The sequence below is a fragment of the Anser anser genome (genome assembly GCF_964211835.1).
Source record: "Anser anser genome assembly, chromosome: 15".
Classification (NCBI taxonomy): Eukaryota; Metazoa; Chordata; class Aves; order Anseriformes; family Anatidae; genus Anser; species Anser anser.
In genome coordinates this window covers 983,466-1,001,385 of record NC_139736.1, presented here as the reverse complement: position 1 = coordinate 1,001,385, position 17,920 = coordinate 983,466, and the positions used below count along the sequence as shown (strand labels likewise).

The following is a 17,920-nucleotide window of genomic DNA, read 5'->3' as shown; positions in this document are numbered from 1 at the left end:
CAAAATGCTTTTGTTTTGCTTCAGAGCCAGGAGGGGGGAAAATCAGGAAAAAAAAAAAAAAAAAAAAGAGGCTTTTTTTCCCAAATGCTAAGTGGGAGGCCATCAGATGCCAGAGCATCTGTCTCCTTCCCCAGGGCTTCCAGGCAGCGCTGCCGGTGCCCACCACAGCGGGGCTGTGCTCAGCCCCCGCTCTGGGTTTTGGGTGCGGGAGGAGGGGGGCAGCAGGCGTGGGGCTGTGGGGTGTGGGGGTGTGGGGCCGTGCCGTGGGGCGGGTGGCTCAGCCTTGGCACTCGCCTGTGATGCTGGTGCTTACCCATGGCGTGCGTGTGTGTACCCGCGTGTGCCTGCAGTGCAGGGCTGCGTGAAGCGGGCTGGAGCTAGGTAAGGCCAGGTCTCCCCGGCGGCTCTGCCTTCTCCAGCATCTGCTGCGGTTGCCAGCGTCCCAGGCACAAAGCAGAGCTGAGAAGCAGCAGGGAATGGAAAGCAGGCGAGAAACCTGCTGTAGTAATTTAGATGAAGTTATCCATGCCTCCAAAATTCACATCTCCAGAGTCAATCTGTGCCCCAGGTGTTGTTATTGGGCACACAGGGGCAGGCAGCCGCTGCTGGTGGGTGCTGCTGGTGAGGGGTCGTGCTGCCCTTCGCTGCAGGCTGCTCCTGCGCACCACCTGCCAGCAGCACTGGCTCTGCAGGGAGGATCGCAGCAGGAGGGCAACGCCGAGGCTCACGGGTACCCCCGGGGTGGGGGGGCTGTGGCTGGGGTCACTGGGCAGCCCCGTGCAGCGCTGCCCCCAGCACAGAGGGATCTGAAGGCTTCCCGGCTTGTGTCTCCTCAGGAACCTTCCGAGGAGTGTGCAAGAAAATCGACCACTTCCCCGAGGACGCGGATTACGAGCAGGACACGGCCGAGTATCTCCTCCGTGAGTCCACTTCTGCGCGCCGCCCCCGAGCCCCGTCCCCAGCAGCCCCCCAGCGGCCCCCAGCTGGCAGGAGGCCGAGGGGTGGCAGCCCCGGCTCCCCCCACGGCGGCACCCACCCGAGCACACACACAGAGGGGCACGGGCACTGCCCAGCCTGCCCGCAAACACGGGGACAGGCTGAAAGGTCTGCACGGCAGAAGGGCGCCTTTAACACCTACATGTCCAAGGAAGGAGGAATGAGGCAGCGGGTGCAGGCGGCAGCCTCGGAGACACTGACGTCTCCGGGCTGGCTCAGCTGCTGACACCCCGGGGGAAGGGACCCCGGCACCCCCTGCCCCTCGTGCCGGGGCTGCTGCTGCTCCGGGTGCTGCGCTGAGCTCCCCGTCCTGTGGCGCTCTGCGGGGAGCCATCGGCTCTGCTCACCCAGCTAGGAGGGGAATGTGCCGAACGGAATTGGCTTGCAATTTTAGGAGCTGAGCATTTAAGATCTTCTCCCACCCCCTCCCACAGTTAAAACAAAAAGCCTATTTTAAAGCCCCCGGAATGGCATTTTAATGGGGCTTTTGTATCTCTGTGCTTTTAATAAGGGCCCTAAGAGAGGGATGAGAGCCCAAACCAAGGCACGGTGTATTTTAGGTGCCTTTGCTTTAGCAGCAGGTAGTGATTTGCTGCATTAATTGTTCGTTGCAGTCAGTTTGGAAGCTGAACTTCTGATAGGGCAAGTAGGAAAGACCCTTCCCTGCATAGCCCTGGTAAGTGACCCCCGAGCGTGCAGACAGGCCCTGCCCGAGCTAATCCTGCTGATTTAGGGATGGAGCCCGGCCTGGGGCTACAGCACCAGCCCTGCTGGGCCTTGGGTCTTGGACTTTTTGTTCATTTAGATAATGTTCCTCCCCTACGTCAGAAAACAATTTTAATAAGTAAGTAAATGCAGCTGCGGTGGTTTGGGGACCCAGGTGACAGGTTCCTGACCCCTGCGGCTGGCAGTACAGTGCCTGTGGCTTCATTGGCAGCCCCTCGAGATCTGGGAGGTTTTCTGAAACCCTGAGGATCCAGTCCTATCCACAGCCAAAACCCAGAGGTGCCGCGCTTTGTAGTGAGGAGGGAAATTGCTAGTGCTAGCTGCATGACAAGGCTCAAGAGGTAATTCCTTGAAATAGTGTAGGAGGAAAAAAAAAAAGAAAGAAAAAAAACATCATTGTTTTAAAGGTTTTGTGCCTGGAGGCGTGAATCACAGGTCTTGCGTGGTTGATGCAGGACTCCAGAGCAGCTCAGGAGAAAGAAGCAGAGGACACCCAAGGGGAGCGGTGCTGGGCTGCTCCCAGAATCGCATCTGTGAGGCCTGCGAGGGCTGGCTCGTCGGGCTGGGACCCGGCCTGTGGCTGCCAGCCCCCCCGCGGGGCGAGCCGGGCTGTGTGCCGCAGAGCCCGGGGGTCCCTCCCCAGCAGGGTCCCCAAATCCAAGTCGGCCCGGGGCTGCCATCGGGCTGGGAGTGCCGGCCCCTGACCGTACCCCCATCCTCGCCCCGCAGGTGCGGTGAGAGCCTCCAGCATCTTCCCCATCCTCAGCGTGGGTCTGCTCTTCTTCGGCGGCCTGTGCGTGGCGGCCAGCGAGTTCTACAAGAGCAAACACAACGTCATCCTCAGCGCCGGCATCTTCTTCGTCTCGGCAGGTAGGAGCTGCCCCGCGGGGCGGGAGCGGGGGCTCTCCAGGTGCGCTGCAGGTGCGCACGTGGGGACTTGGGGGGGGACAAGGGGAGCTGGTGGCAGGCTGGGGGTCCTCCCAGGCACAGGGGGACTCAGCCTTGTGAGCTGTCCCATCCCGGGTGAAAAGTCCTCAGGGACAGTGAGGAAAACCCACAGCGGTCCTTGGCCAAGGGGCCGCCTTGCCAGAAAGTCCTTTAAGCCCCACAGGGTGTCGCTGGGGGACCCCAGCATGGGTCAGGTTTTGGGGGGATCTGCCCTCAGCCACCACGGAGCACCCGGCCCTGGGCAGCAGGTGGAGGGGCTGCCGCAGTCCTACAGGAAAAACAACTCTGCCTTGAGAGGCCGTTCCTTCAGGATTGCTCATTTCTCTGTGCACTGTTCCCCAACGCTTCCACTGATAATTTTATGACAATGTCTTTGTCTCAAGGAACTGCTCTATTTTGTGTTTTTCTTCTCCCCACAAAGAGACAAATTACTCTCCCTCCTTCGGCTGGCAGGAGCCGCTGATGCAGATGAGAAAACAACAGAAAGAACATAATCGATTCATTAAGTAAATACAGGAATGCATCAGCCGCTCCTCAGCCTTACGACACAGCCCCACGGCTCTGCTGGCAGTGCAAAAATTGCCCAAATCCCAAACAAAGTCTCCAGGCTCTGCCAGAAATTAAGAGACGGAGCCGCTTTACTTCCTGGAGCTCTCAGCCCTGACAAAATGGGGCTGGCACTCCCTGGGGCACGGGGACACTCCTGTCCCCCCCCATCCATCTCCCACTGCTGGAGCAAGCGCCTCTCCCTCTCCTCCCCAAAGGTCTCAGTAACATCATCGGGATCATCGTCTACATCTCGGCAAACGCGGGGGACCCAGGGCAGAGCGACTCCAAGAAGAGCTACTCCTACGGCTGGTCCTTCTACTTCGGCGCGCTGTCCTTCATCATCGCCGAGATGGTGGGGGTGATCGCCGTGCACATGTACATCGAGAAGCACCGCCAGATCCGCGCCAAGTCGCACTCGGAGCTGCTGAAGAGGTCGGCCTTCACCCGCCTCCCCACCTACCGGTACCGCTTCCGCCGGCGGTCCAGCTCCCGCTCCACCGAGCCGCGGTCCCGGGACATGTCGCCCGTCAGCAAGGGCTTCGGCACCATCCCCTCCACCGACATCTCCATGTTCACCCTCTCCAGGGATCCCTCCAAGGTCACCATGGGGACGCTGCTCAATTCCGAGCGGGACCACGGTTTTTTACAGGTCCATAACTCCATCCCCAAAGAGTTCAAGGAGTCTTTGCACAACAACCCGGCCAACAGACGAACCACGCCGGTCTGAGCGGGGCCCCGCCGCCGGGCAGCGTGCAGAGGCGCCTTGTCAGGCTGCATGACATGATCCTCGTGACGGTGTAACCCGTGAAACCCCGTTTTTAAGGACAACCCCAGCAGGCTCCCCGTGCCCCTGCCCCTGAGGGGCTGGGTTTCTCTCTCGAGGCCCCCTGCCCGGCTGCCCCGTGGCCGGGCTGGGACTGCCGCCCAACCCCGGCACCGAGGGCACCGCGCTGCACCGCGTCCCCGGCCACGGCGCCCCTGAAGACTGGCTGGGGGCTTCCCAAAGTCACCATCGTTAATGTTGATAATAACCGCAGTGTTACCTTAGCTGTATGTCCCCATGGAAATGCTGGCGACAGCCCTGTCTGTGAGAATCCCCATCCGGTAGTTACATTTAAGCGAAACTGCCTGGAAGTCCGGAGTGTGAAGCACTGAGTGGGTAACGTAACGATGCTCGTGTTCCTGAAACCATGTCCCCTGTTGTGATGGATGGAGTGCTCGAGCTGGGTTTCTTTATGGCGTTTCGTGCATGCATTAAATAGCTTGGAATTCAATTTTGTCATGTCGGGTTGGAAGAAACATCCTTTTGCAATTTTCTGTGGTCTTGAAAGGGCTTCTTTCTTTCCTTCCTTCCTTCTGTCTTTCTTTCTTTTCTTTCTTTCTTTCTTTCCTCCCTCCTTTTGGTGCATTCTGACCATGAAAGGACTCAGGAGCAGAATTCCTCCAATGACTGGTAGCAATTAGCCAGCATTTAATTAATCTCTAATGTTGCAAGAAAATGAAATAACTCCCTAAAATTAATACACGCGCAGCCACAGAATACTGTCTGGGCGAATCGAGAGGCAACGCTTGACCCAGTGGTACTTCGGGAGAAGCTGAGTTTGTGGCTGGGCCTCCGGCTATGGTTTGTATGCTGATGGTGTATGATTCTATAATGAACATGACCAGGAGATTAATGAGAAAAATAACAATAAAATTGTCCAAGTTTGGCAAGCAAGTTACTTGGCTGAATAGGCCACGTGTGCTGACCCTGCTGTGGGCACCAGGAAAACCGAGCAGCGTGCCTCGTGGGCATTTCTCCCATGGCTGCGTGGAGGGGCTGAGATGGGGAGGGGGAGATGCTCGGTGTCCCTCCATACCGGACATTTTTGGGCACAAGCAGCGGCGGGGGGAGCACCTCTCCCACCCCACCGGGGCTGCGGCGTGGCCCCGCGGGGAGCCGCCAGCACGAGCAGGGGGAGGGCGCAGGGCTGGCACCGTGCGTGTGGCCGCGGGTCTGTCCAGAGCAGAGCTCAGCTGCAGGAGGCAGTGCCTGCGTGGCAGATCTTAGCATGACGTGTCACTTAATTGAGGTCTTATTTAGCTGTCTGACAAAACCGGTGGATTTCTGGGGGGTTTGCTGGGTGACTGCAGGTGCTGGGGGCCAGATGAGCCCCGTTTGCTCTGTGAAATGGAAGCACCGGGTGCTGCTCCGCGCTCCTGGCAGCCAGCGGCCCCGCGGCGTGGCCACGCGTGGCTTGGGGCTGCATGAGGGTGCCTTGGCTTTGTCAGGGCTTATTTGCTACAATTGCAAGGGGGTGGTGGCAAGGAGCTCTATTCAGATGCTAATTAGGCCTCTTAATTGCCACAGTCGCTGATTGCATGTATTAAAAACAGCCGAGGAAGTGTAGCATTCTGATCCTAGGGAAATATTTAAAAACAAAGTAGTGAAAGGGCTCGCTGCATAAAATGCAGAAGCAGCAGCATTTTAATTTACCTGGCAAGCAGTCGTCAGCCTTGCGAGGGCTCTCTGCAGCTCCCAGCCTGCAGCCTCTTTCATCAGGTGGTTGCCCTGCAAGAAGGCCACCTGAGCACGTGCAGGGGTTGTTTCAGGGAGCTATCCCAGTGCCCCGGACCTCTGACAGTGGCTCCGGGCTCACCCAGCAGCCTTATCCCCTCAGACCCCCTAGCAAAGGGCCCAACCTGCCCCATCTGACAGATGTGGTCAGCACAGTGCCAGGATCAGTGCGTGCTGAGGACTGCCTTTCAGCGGACCTTTAGGGACTCTGCTAACAGAAACCCCGGTGCTGTGCGGGCTGAACGCCACAGCGAGACCCCACTGAGCCCACGCCGGATCTGGCCGCGGTGGGCACGGATGCTGACCCCACGCGGTGTTACCGGTGCAGGGGCAGGAGCCTGCCCTGAAGCATCCCTGCCTGCTCACAGGGGCACCTCTGGGCTGTGCGCATGCACGTGCACGCTTTGTGGCTTAAAGGAACATATTTTTCAGACTTAAATCTTCAGGAAACATTCTCCAGCTGAGTCACCAAATACTGCGGGTAAGAAACCCTGGTTGTCCTTATCAGGAACAGCGAGGCGTGTGAACAGGGTACATTTTTAATTAAAACCAAGCCCCACGCCAGCAGAGGGTCGGCTCGGCAGTGGGGCTTGCCCACGAGCGGCAGAGCGGCGCGCTGGGAGCCCGCGCGGGACGAGCGGGTCCGGGGCTGGTTCGGCACGGCAGGAGGCATTGATGGCCAGGAAAACGCATGGCCAGCTGCAGATGGATTAGCTCCCGTGTCGTGGCAATTGTTAATAATACAACCCAATAATATAACCCAATAATTGTTAATAATATAACCAGCAACCATGCTGTTATAATTATCAATACTGTCGTCACTGCGTTATTTACTGCCATTTTGGTGGCCACCAGGAGCAGCCATTTGTCAGGGGCAGGAACGCTGCGTGCCACCTCCCGGGCAAGCGCAGGACTCTTGGTGCCTCAGGTGTCATTAAAGCCACGTTCAAGGCAATTTGTGTTGCTGTTGTTTGTCTTGAGGGCCAGTGAGCCAGGAGACGGGTCGGCAAAGGATTGTGCTTCGTTTCAGAGAGAGGATCGATTTTCCAAAGTTAATTAAGTTATTCCCTAAGTCATGGAACAGAAGCAGGAGGTGCCCCCAGTACATGGTCCAGTACAGTGGGGTGGCCAAGAGGCAGGTGGTGCAGGAGCAGCCAGACAGCACGGGTTTGCCTTCCTTGAGGCTGAACTTGTGAGCTGAAACATTTTTTTGTTTGTTTCTGAGGCACCCTAACTCCAGCTGTTGTTCTTTCTGATGTCGTTGTCCTTTTGTTTCACCCAGCGCAGCCGGCTCACCTCGCTCCGGTCAGCACAAAGCGCGCTGGTGCTGGCTGGACAACTCGTACGGCCGCTGTGTGTGGTGCTGTGCTGGGAGGTGTTAAAGGCAAAGAGGGACAGGACGGGGAGCTGGCTGCAGAGCAGCACATCCAGGCCCTGCTGTGCTGCTGTCCTTGCTTGGAAAGGAGACCCTGCAGCTGGCGGCTGCTGTGCAGGGCAGGTTTGGTTACCACCATGGGAACCCATCCGCCCCACCTGGGGCAGCAGCAAAACATCCCCTGCGTGGGACCCTGGGCAGCCCGTGCCAGAGCAGCCCGCGGTGCTCCCCGTGCCGGCACCAGCAGGAGCCTGCCCCCGGCACAGAGCAGACACCGGGGTCCCGGGCTGGCAGCCCCCCTGCCCCGCCGACGGGCGCCGCCGTGCCGCTGCCTCCGCGCCGCAGGGGCTGAGCCGAGCCGCAGCCTCCCCTGCGAGACCGAGCCGCTTGTTTATGGAGGGAGGCCGGGCAGGCGGTGATTGAAGGTGTTTACTGCCACGTGTAATATCTTTCCTTCGTGCCGATGTCTTTCCCCTGAAAGAGAAAATCGATACCCAGGCTAAATCTGGAGGCTTCAATATTTTTCACAGAAGTGCAAATCAATATGGATTTCTTAACAAGTTTAATTTCAATACCTGAAAGTGCACATTCTGCCTATTTCCTGACCTTTCCAATCCTTTGGGGAGAAAGATTAAAAAGATTTGTTCAAATTCAAGAAATTGAATCAGCAATTGCCCCATTACTGTTTTCTTCCTGCCAGACCTTGATAAACAGCGTGATAGCCCGTCACAGCCAAGTGGCCTGTGGCAACCTCGCCCGGTGCCGCTGCTGACACAGCCGTGCCGTCCTGCCCTGACCCGCGAGGCGCACGCCTGTACCCCGACACCCGGAGCTGCGGCCACCGCAGGAGCAGCAGCCCCGGTGGCAACGAAGGGACAGGCGCCAGCCGCGGGCAGATGTCCCCACTGCCCCTTCTCACGTCACACAAACCAACCCGAGCCTACACTCGCTTTTGAGCAGCTTGATTTAAGGGTGCTGCAGTGCTCTGGAGCAGCTCTGTATTTTTCGTGCAAAGCCTTTGTGCAGGTTCAGTCATCGTGTGATCACTGCAAATACTGCAAAATGAGCGCAAGCTGCAGGCTCGTCTCACCTGAGCTAAAGACTTCGGGTAACGTTGTGATTGCCCTTGGAGTGATCCCGCTGAAAAGGTAAAGACCATGCAGTTACGTTACTGAAGCAAATGCGTCTGCGAAGGTCAGCGCCTGCTATTTCAATGTCACACCCAGCAGTGGCTGTTGCCGTGGGTTACTCGCCTCTCATCCTGCACAGCAGGGAGCTGCACGCGGGGTGCGCAGCGCAGCCCTGGGGAGCCCGGGGCCGGCCCGGGGAGCAGGGCAACGGGACGGGGACGCTGCAGCCCTTGCAGTGGTCGCTGTGGGCTTATGTTCTTGCTTGCTCAACTCGAAAACTCAAGGGAGTTTTTTAATTGCTGCATTTGTGTTGTGGTAGACAGAAGACCCAGCTACAAGCTGCCTGCTGCCGGCCGGTAGAAGTTGGCACCAACACAAACGTGGAGGGAAGACGTCACCTGTGGTGGCTGCCGCAGAGCTCTTCTTCTGACCCTTTTTTCCAAGTCCAGATCTGCAGGTACCTCCGATAAACGTGCAGCTTCCCCATGGCTTGCTGTAGGGGAAAGCTCCTCAACTCAGTTCCTCCAGAGCCTCTTTGGACCTCTTGGTTGTTCCTTTCTCAACATTGTCCCTTGCCCTCTCTTGCTGTGATTTGTTTGTGTGTTTTATTTTTTTACTGTTAGAAATAGCTCACAAAAGCCTAGGTAAGTCCTAGCAATTTATATCATGTGTTCATTATTTACTTGATGGACAGTAATGGCTTCTGTGGTGCCATTACTATCTGTCATCTAAATCCAAATGCTGAGGTGCTTTAAAGGGCAGCCTTTCATTCCGGGGCTGCAGTAGCTGTTCCAGCATCGTTATCTTCTGCTGCGAGAGCCTGCACGCCATAAATCTTTGGCTGGCCATGGCCGCTAACCCCAGCTCTTAAAAGTTCCCCAGAAAATTTTCAATGAACGAGACTTTCACCTGCTTTTAGAGTGAAGTCTCATCGCTAATAAACTTGTCACTCTCCCATGAACCTCCCTTCAGTCACTAGAGAAGAAAAACCTCCTTGACACAACCGCACTTGCGTTAGACGGGGGTGTCGGGAGCAGGGGTGCTTGGGGGGGGGGGAAGGCTGCAGGGGGGGGCCTGGCCCAGCCCCCCCGATGGGTGCTATAGCCCTGGGAAACAATGATGCAGGTAAGTGCAATTATAAATTAATTAGTGCTGGGTTTCATTGCCTGCTCCTGCCGGTGGCTGCAGCCTTGCATTGACGGTAGCCGAGGTGGTGTTTTTAAAATCAAGCGTTCCTCCCTTTTCCTTGATAAACTGATTTCTATCAGCAGTCCAAAGGAGCTTGCCAAGGATATGAATTATTCCTGGCCTGCTCTCAGCCTGCCCAGTGCAGGACAAGTCTGACAGTGAATAGTGCCGGGACTGCACAAGCCGTCCTCCCTTTCTGTCTCTTCTGGGCTTTGTCACCACAGTTTTTGGGCTGTCTGGTTCAGCCGGGCAGCCTCCTTCCATCAGTCAGCATCATCCCGTGGCATCGGCCTAGAACAATTGCAGACCGAGCTGTAGGTGCAAGGCAGGGCAATAATTTGTGGTGTTAGTCCAGGTTATCTGATGGGCAAAGTTAGTGTCTCAATTAATGGAGGGTCAAATTTAGCAGTAACTGAAGGGAACGGAGGCACCTTGTCCTCACTCGCAAACACCTCCTCCTAGGGCCAAGTGGCTGCACCTTTTTGTTCTGTTTTTGTCCATTTACAGCATTTTTTTAGCCTCTTATTAAGCAACTTTCTCTCCATCCTCTTTGGTTTCCTTAGTTACTCCGTTCCTTGCAGCACCGTCAGTGCTCACGGTGCTGCCACGACACCGGCGTCTCCTGTGCCGCCGGGAGCCGTGGAGCCGGAGCCAGCCAGGGGCTGCCCGGTGCTGGCACTGCGGGGCCGGCCGCGGGCACACGGCCGCGTCTGCCTTGTGGCAAAACTCTCCGAGAGGTGCAGCGCTGGGAAGCGCTCACAAACACACGCGGAGGGCTGTAGCCAGCCTGCTGGGGTATTCCAGGAGCGCTGCACCGGCGCCTGCTGTGCCAGCACCGTGGCTGCTTGCTTCTAACCACAGCGGTGGCCCTGTCCTGTGAAGACGGCATCGTCCCGGGGGTTCAGAGCCAGCAGGGATGCCGGTGCCTCCCTCTGGGGCCGTGCGCCACAGCCGTGCCTGGCCCGGCCCCGTGGCACCCCGCACGGCACTGCCGGCTGTGCCTTCCTGGTGGCGCGGGCTCTCCTTGGAGAACCCAAGTTTCTGCTTTCTTTAATAACCCCTAGGTCCACTGGAAAACTGCAATGAGTAGCGTTAAGAAGCAACTTGGTAAGTTTATTTTGATGAAATACAATAATTATCATGCTTAGCAGCTGTTGCTATTTAAAATAAGAAAAAACGGGGCTTGCATTGAAAATGTTTTGTAAACCATGTGCACCAACAATCTGTTCCAATGAAACCAGCCATTATGGAAACCGTATAATAGCAGGAGCTCATTATGGAAAGTTAAATTGCAAATCATATTTTGTTTCAAATGAGCTAGATGAATGCATAATTTGCCTCAAAGAAATAGTTTTGCAGTTCTCATCCTCCTGCCAAGAGCTGAAGCTCTCGGGCTGCAGCTGCTGGAGCGGCCTGATTGTCCATTTCAGACTACAGGAAGTTTTGGTTTCAAAGGAAGATTTGAAGTGAGAAGGGGAGGAACAAAAGCAAAGGAAAAAAAGGCAGAACTCCACCACCGCTTTCATAGCAGAGCAGTTGCAAGTGCTCAGCAAGTTTCCTACAGAGACCCCAGCGCCTGAGGGGCTGCGCTGGTTGGATTTGAGGGCAAACGAGCCAGGGAGAGGACCCACGCGGCCGGGGCCGTCCTGCTGTGACCCACAGGCAGGAGCCACCACGCCTGGCACTGCGGGGTCTGGGTGCTGGCTCGGGGGGGGGTCACCGCAGGGTGACCGAGGGGTCCTGGCCCTTCCCACTCCAGAGCTCACAGCGCCAACTTCCAGCCTGAAAATATTCTCCTTCCCTAGCAAGGGCATCATTCCTGAACATGGAAGCGGTTATTATCCTTTAATCACTGGCTCTGTCCCAGTGACTCCTCGCAGTCCCCGTGCTGGTAGGAGGCGCACAATAAACGTCGTCAGAGCTCTGTATTTAGGCTCATCCATTTTCATCAATTAAAAGCAGTAGTAAATACTCCAGTGAGACTCTAAAGGCTCGCCTGCTCCTCCCCGAGGCCCAGGGGCTGGTGAGCACCCGCGGCTGATTGTTCGCTATGGGAGCAGAGCACTTGGGTGGCTCTGGGGACGCAGGTGCTGCGTGTCCCCAGCCTGCTGGCCCCAGCTGCCCGGCCTGGCCACCGGCACCGAGGGGCAGACAGCGGCTGAGAGCCTCCCTGGGAGCCCCGCTCGGTGTGCTGGGGACGTCAGCCCCCGCCTGTCGATGTAAACTATGACCGCTGTGCTTTACTGCCAGCCTTAAAAGAGAGCATGTGTAGTAATGAAACTTGGCGGGGGATCCTGACATGCCCCTATAAATCCTGCAGCTGATGGGGAGCGGAGCAGCGAGCCCGCAGCCCCTGGGAGCCCTCACCCTCCTGCGACGAGGCAGTGGCCAGGACATGGGGGCGAGCTGGGGGGTGGCCATCACCCACGGGACGGGGGCTGCAGGGCTGCGTTTGCCCCACTCCACGCTGCCGGTGTGGCCATGGGCTGCAGGACGGGGGCGTTTGCCCCCCAGCAAAGGCCAAGCTAAGGGGAGAACCCCTGGGTGCAGTGTTCAAGCAGCCAAAGCATGAGAGCAGCCTGTCCTAAAGTCACCACCCGGGCACCCCCATCCCCGTCCCTGGCCCCTGATGCTGCAAGGGCTCTCCGAGGAGCGTGGAGGTGCAGCGCGACGGGGCTAATTGGGGCAGCACTGACTGCACCTGCACCAGGGGCTGGGGCAGCTGGGGGCAGGACCAAGGCAATTTAGCCAGGGCTGCAGGACCTGCTCCCATCCCCGGACTGAGGCTGAACTGAGCTCGCTGCATCCCCTGGGGTGCCCGTGTGCTGGAGGAGCGAGGGCTGCGGTGCCAGGTAAGCTTCTCATCCGCTCATCCCTATTATCAGCCCTGCAAGCGCTGTCGGTGTCAGGGATGTGGCTGAGCAGAGGGTGCTGGTTTAAGTCATTCAGGCTTGCAGCAAATGAAAAAGCAAGAAATTGGCAGCAGGTAAATTGTTGCTATTTGAACCTATAAAATAATGGAGAAAGAGCAAGCACAATGAGCAGTACCGTCACGAGCCAGGATGAATAAGGAGCGCAGTCTCCCCACGCCCCGGGGAAGGCAGGCAAGCTTTGCAGAGTCCTTAAATGCGCTGTATGTCTTCACAGAGAATTTCAAGCCAGTTAACCTAGCAGCAAAGCGACAAAAATAATTGAAAAGGCTAACAAGTGTTCTGTAACCTTCAAGTAAATAGCAAATATTTAAAACTTCAGGCTCTCTTTTTTTTTTTTTTTATCATGGGCCCTTTTTGCTTGTGCAGCCTGGAGCTCAAAGAAGATAGGTGATTTCCTTCTGCTTTGCAGTCTAAATTAGCCTCTATTTCCTGCCCCTTGTCAGCAATATGCAGCAAGCTAATTACTTCTTGCTGCTGACAGGTGTCCTCCCTGCCTGGCTGGTACTTAGAGCAGCCCCTTCCTCCTGCCCTTTGCCTTCATGGCTTTAGCCCTGGTGACGTCCCCATCCTTGTCACCAGAGCAGCCACATGTCCAGCTCCAGCTGCAAGGCTCATCTCCCTGTCCCAGCACCCTGTGGTCCCAGGGTTTCGTGCAAGGTCTGGTGGCACCCAACACGTGCAATGCTCAGGGCTGGGCTTGCGAGGAGCGCTGAGGGTGCCCAGCGCAGACTGCCTGAGCTCTAGGAGCAAGACATGGCATTAACCCCACACATCTGCACCTTTGGGTGCACAGGGTTTGGGCTCAGAGGGGCTGGGTGCCCATGGGATGCAGATCAGGGCACAGATCCCCCTGCTGCAGCCTGGGCAGCCCGTTCTCTGTACGGCCCGGGGGCGATGGGGCTCGGCGGTGCTGGGGTGGGGACAGCCCATGCCCTGTCCCTCCGTGCCACAGCCCAGCCCCAAAACACCAACTCCCGGCCCTGCAGGCAGAGCGGACCTGCAGTGGCACCGAGCCCATCCCAGAGACAATTTCATTAAACATTAAAAACAACAGCTGCTCACAGTATTAGGGAACGCTTAAAGACAGCAGAAGCACTTTGCAATTAAAATGTGTTTATCTTAGGAAAGAAATCCCGGAAACTTGTAATTAAAATGTTTATACAAAGGGCAATATTTCAGAGCCTGCATCTTTACAAACCTCCTTTCTGGAAGCAGCAGGAGCTCGGGTTAGGCTGTCCCTGGGTAGACACCGGCCTCAGCTCTCTGCCAGGGCTGGTGACGGCACGATGGGGCACCATGTCCTGGGGCATCGGAGCAGCTCGCAGGAGGCTGGAGCAACCAGAGCAGCCCCAGTACTCCAGCTGTGGAAGCCCTCACCCATCTGCCATGTCCCAGAAGGTGCAGCTCGGCATCAGCCGAGGCAGCTCCTCCCAAGGTCCAGGTGCTGCCAGGCACAGCCTGGACGGCCGGGACACCTCCTTGCTATACAGATGCTGCACAGGCAGAAATAACCCATCCCTGGAGTGATCTGGGATGTGCCCGGGCTCAGACCTTCACTTCCACCACTGTGGGGCTGGAGGTTTTTCCAAAAGCTCTTGCAGAGCTGGCAGGCTGCTGGAGCTGGCTCCAAGGGCAGCCGGCGTGCCTCAGCAGCTCGGCCCTGGGCGGTGGGCTCGGTGCCGGGGACGCTGACCTGCCCCACGCATCGGGGGCTCTCCGGGCGCTCAGGGCAGGTTCTCACGTGAGCAGCAGTAAATATGCGGTGGGAGACCCTCGTGGCCCCTCTGATGAGGTACAGCACTCCCTCGGGTTCCCAGGGGAGACAGGGCTGGGCTGAAGGCCAGCGACGTGAACTTGGCCAGTTCAAAGTGCTTCGAGTGCTGCTTTGATTTGTACACGCTCTGCTCCTCTGCACATTCACTGCAGTGCTTCTCCCCTGTGCAGGCAATTCGTCTGGCTGCTCTTACAGGATTTTTCTCTTTTGTTGCCTTTTTTTTTTTTTTTCCCCAGTTCTCCTTTTGCTGCCATTGGGGTTTTGCTGGTGGTTCTCCCACCCTGCCAGGCACACAGGACTGCAGGGCTGGGGTGAGACCAAAAGGACCCGGGGCTGCAGAGCCCAGCCCTGGGTGAGCTTTGGGGTGCTGGGACCGCAGCGTGGGGCTGGCACTGACTGGGAGGCAGCACCCAGCAGCCTCCCCCTGCCCACATGGCCGCCCTTGCCCCCCTCTGTGCCTTCTCCCCCCCTGGGGTCTGCGGTGCCACCCCAGGAGCAGAAGCGGCAGCAGAGCCACCAGCCTTGCCAGGCTTGGAAAAGGAAAATCCCATTGGGCTGATTTCCTTCCCTCTGCCCCACCACCAGCCTTCGTGGTGTGTTTTGGTGTGTTCCCAAGCTTTTTGTGCCTCCAGTTATGGCAGGTAGGAACCTCCGCTACAGAGCAGATATGAAAATGTTATCTGGAGAGCTGTAAATTTGTGGGCCCTTACAGCCCACACATGCTTTGAGGCTTGCCCCGAGGCAGGAAGGTCTGCAGCAAGCGTGCAGCCCCTGCTAGGACCTGGATTTTAAAGTCCTTTCATATTTATTCCACAGTGATAACAGAGTATAGAAATAAAAAATAAAACCAGAACAATGGAAGCAAGCTGGTTCTGGGCTGCTGCAGAAGCCATAAATCACTTTCAGAATGCGTCCCAGAGGCTCTCACCTCAGGGTTCAAGTGCCTTTTAACCTCTCAGATCACTGAAAGCCGCAGGAACTCTTTGTCTTGCTATTGTGAGGTTTGTAAGCATCTGATAGTCCCAAACAAGCTGCAAACCCTAAACGCAGGCTGCCTGGGGATACGCGATCACCTTTGGAGATGGTTAAACATCCTAACAGAAGGGATGAAAAGTGTTCTATAAAGCGTGATCTTTTCAGACAGCATGGAAATCACAGGTCCCAGTTCTCTTACAGACAGCGCATGGCCTTTGAACAGCGAGTCGGAGCTGCAGCCTGCGTCCCTGGGCACAGGAAGAGGCGTCCAAGCCACTTCTCTCAGCCGATGAAGGAAAGATGGGGAAAGACGTGGGTCGTGGCAAACCTTCGGCTGTGGGGCCAGGCCCCGCAGAGCATCGCTGCAGGCACCCAGAGGCTACGGCGGGCTCAGGGCGGGCAGGAGGCACCCCACGGACAGGAGGGACCCCATGGACAGGAGGGATCCCATCACCTGCCCCCATCACCTCCTCTTTCCCCAGAGCATGCCAGGGGGCCTGGCAGCTGCACAGGGGCTGCCCCCGGCCCGGGGTGAGCTGAGCCCCTCGGACCCAGGCCAGCCACGATGTGCCATGACGGTGCCAGCAGCACGCACAGGCACCGAGCCGGCCGCATCGGGCAGGGAGCACCTGGAGCAGGCGGGGGTCTGGCTTTGCCTGCAGTGGCAGGGGCAGAAATTTTGCAAATCCCATCATGTCTTTACCTTGCTCTCTCACAGAGCATGAGATTGATTTCCCACGCTGGCTGTATTTAGGCTGTTTGTTCTGTGAGAGGGCAAATTTGGGAAGACTTACTATTGTGCCGGGCCTGATGAGAAAACCTTGCCAGAACCGGCAGAGCTTCCCTCGGCTCGCGCCCTGACGGCCGATAATTGGGCATTCAGCGCAGCGCCGGCTGCAGATCTGCTCTGCACCCAGCCTGCACAGCCCAGCTCTCTCCGACTCGAGTCACAGCTTAATCCGAGGCTGCATCTGGAGCGCGTGACAGCGGCCTCCCGGAGCACGCAGGGGAACGCGCTGGGGGATTTGGCTGAGATGCTCGCCTTCAAAGCAATTAAAAGCTGCCGCACTGGAAGCCTGTATTGATTGCGGTTGCAACTTCTGCAACCAGAGCAATTTGCCTTTGCACGTTGTGGCAAACCTGGCGGACAACGAGAGGCTGCACACAACTGGCTGGGCCCTCAGAGGAGCGGTGGACAGAGCCTGCAAGTCCTATAAGTCCTTCCCGAGTGCCACAGCTGGCTCAGGCCACCCCTTTTGGGTGCTCTTACACTGCAGTAGCCCCCAGGGGTGCTCTCCTTCTGCAGGAGGGCTCCAGCAGTGAGCAGCCAAGGAGGAAGGCTCCGAGCACCCCTGCCTGCTGCCAGGCAGCCGCAGCGAGGGGTCGGGGAGCGTGGGGCAGCCCAGGACACGCACGAGAAGTGGTGGAGACACCCTCACATCCACGCTGTGCTGCTCCTGGGGGAGCTGCAGTCCCCTCCGCACGACATCCTGGCTCGGCGCTGGGGTGTCCTCGAAGCTCACCGCCTCTGTGCCTCCTGGAGCTGGCGGCGTGGCTGAGAGGGGCTCAGGGGTCGGGAAGCTCGTCCGCAGCGCAGGGCCCTGAGCTGCTGGGGCAGCACTGAGGAGCCTGGAGCAGCCCTGGCCGGGGGCAGCCTCAGCCCGGCTCAGCCCAGCCTCCCCATTCCCACCAGCAGCAGCACCCACCCGCAGGTGCTCCTTCGGCTGCTCTGGCAACAGGTACCCGCTCCAGAACTCTTGTGGACAACAGTGAGCCCTGTCATTGTGGCCAGCAGTTAACATTTGTGGTCTGAGGCAGGGTTCCTCTAACCGCTGTTTTGCAGCCCGCATATTTCCCGTGGTTCTATTCCAGTCACCCCGTCAGAGCTCTTTCACAGGGCATTGGCAAACATCCGTCCGGCACGTTGCTGCCTGTGATTCCCTGAGCTCTCCTACAAAGAACAGTTTCCCAGGGAAACAAGACAAGAAACGGACCAAAGGAACACAAGAGTCCGGCTTCCTTCCACCACCAGAATTACAGATCAGCAGTTTATTCTGTTCCTTCCCTCTCAAAGCACCAAGTCACCTGCTAATTGGCATCAGACCTCAAAGCAGGGACCATTTGCTCCTTTTCTTTTTTTCCCATCAGTTCTTAAACCACGTTTGGTCCCCCGGAGAGGGGAAATAATGTGCGAGGAACCTGTGCTCTTGCCGGGCAGCTAGAGTAGTCCTGCAGAAACAAGCAGCCTGTTTTGCTCAAAGCTGTAGTGGCTGCTTCCTCCAGCATCACTTCTGCAGCCTGGGCCAAGGCTCAGAGGTACGCGTGGCCTCACAGCCCAGCACGGGGCAAACGCCCAGGGCTGCACACACGTGAGGGCAGGAGGATGCTCCGAGCGGCCTCGGGAGAAGCAGGAGCATGACCAAGGCACAGCAGCACCACGTCTCTGCGCGTTTCCAGCTCACCTCGATGTCCATAATGGTAACACATTTCCGTCCTTGTTGGCAACAAACCGAGAGCCTCTGAAGGTGTCACTACAGCCCAGGAAAGACAGAACTCAGGGAGGTGATGGGAAAGCTCAGTGGGAGCTGCTGCTCAGACTCGGGCAGAGATCTGGGGCTGTTTCTCACATCCCTGTGCCCTGGGCCATGGGTCAGTAGCACCTGGCTCTGCTCCAGGGCTTTGTGCAAGTCTGCCCTGAAGCAGAAAGTGTGAGATGGGGCATGCGGACAGGCAGAGGGAAGGGCCAGGGCCAAGGATGGGGAGAGCCCC

General features: G+C 57.5%; 1 protein-coding gene and 1 long non-coding RNA gene across 2 annotated transcripts in view; both read left to right on the top strand.

Moving 5' to 3' along the window:
* Positions 1 to 4,937, top strand: part of CACNG3 (calcium voltage-gated channel auxiliary subunit gamma 3) — a 29,867-nt gene extending 24,930 nt beyond the window's left edge. The window contains exons 3-5 of the mRNA XM_083799785.1: positions 837 to 920; positions 2,452 to 2,592; positions 3,435 to 4,937. Coding sequence (XP_083655911.1) covers positions 837 to 920; positions 2,452 to 2,592; positions 3,435 to 3,946 — 737 coding nt within the window. The 3' untranslated portion in view covers positions 3,947 to 4,937. The remainder of the gene's footprint in view (positions 1 to 836; positions 921 to 2,451; positions 2,593 to 3,434) is intronic.
* A 4,399-nt stretch (positions 4,938 to 9,336) lies between these two features.
* Positions 9,337 to 17,356, top strand: LOC310881903. Its single transcript, XR_014572678.1, has 2 exons — positions 9,337 to 12,321; positions 15,353 to 17,356. It is a non-coding gene; the product is annotated as an uncharacterized lncRNA (long non-coding RNA).
* The last annotated feature ends 564 nt before the right edge of the window (positions 17,357 to 17,920 follow it).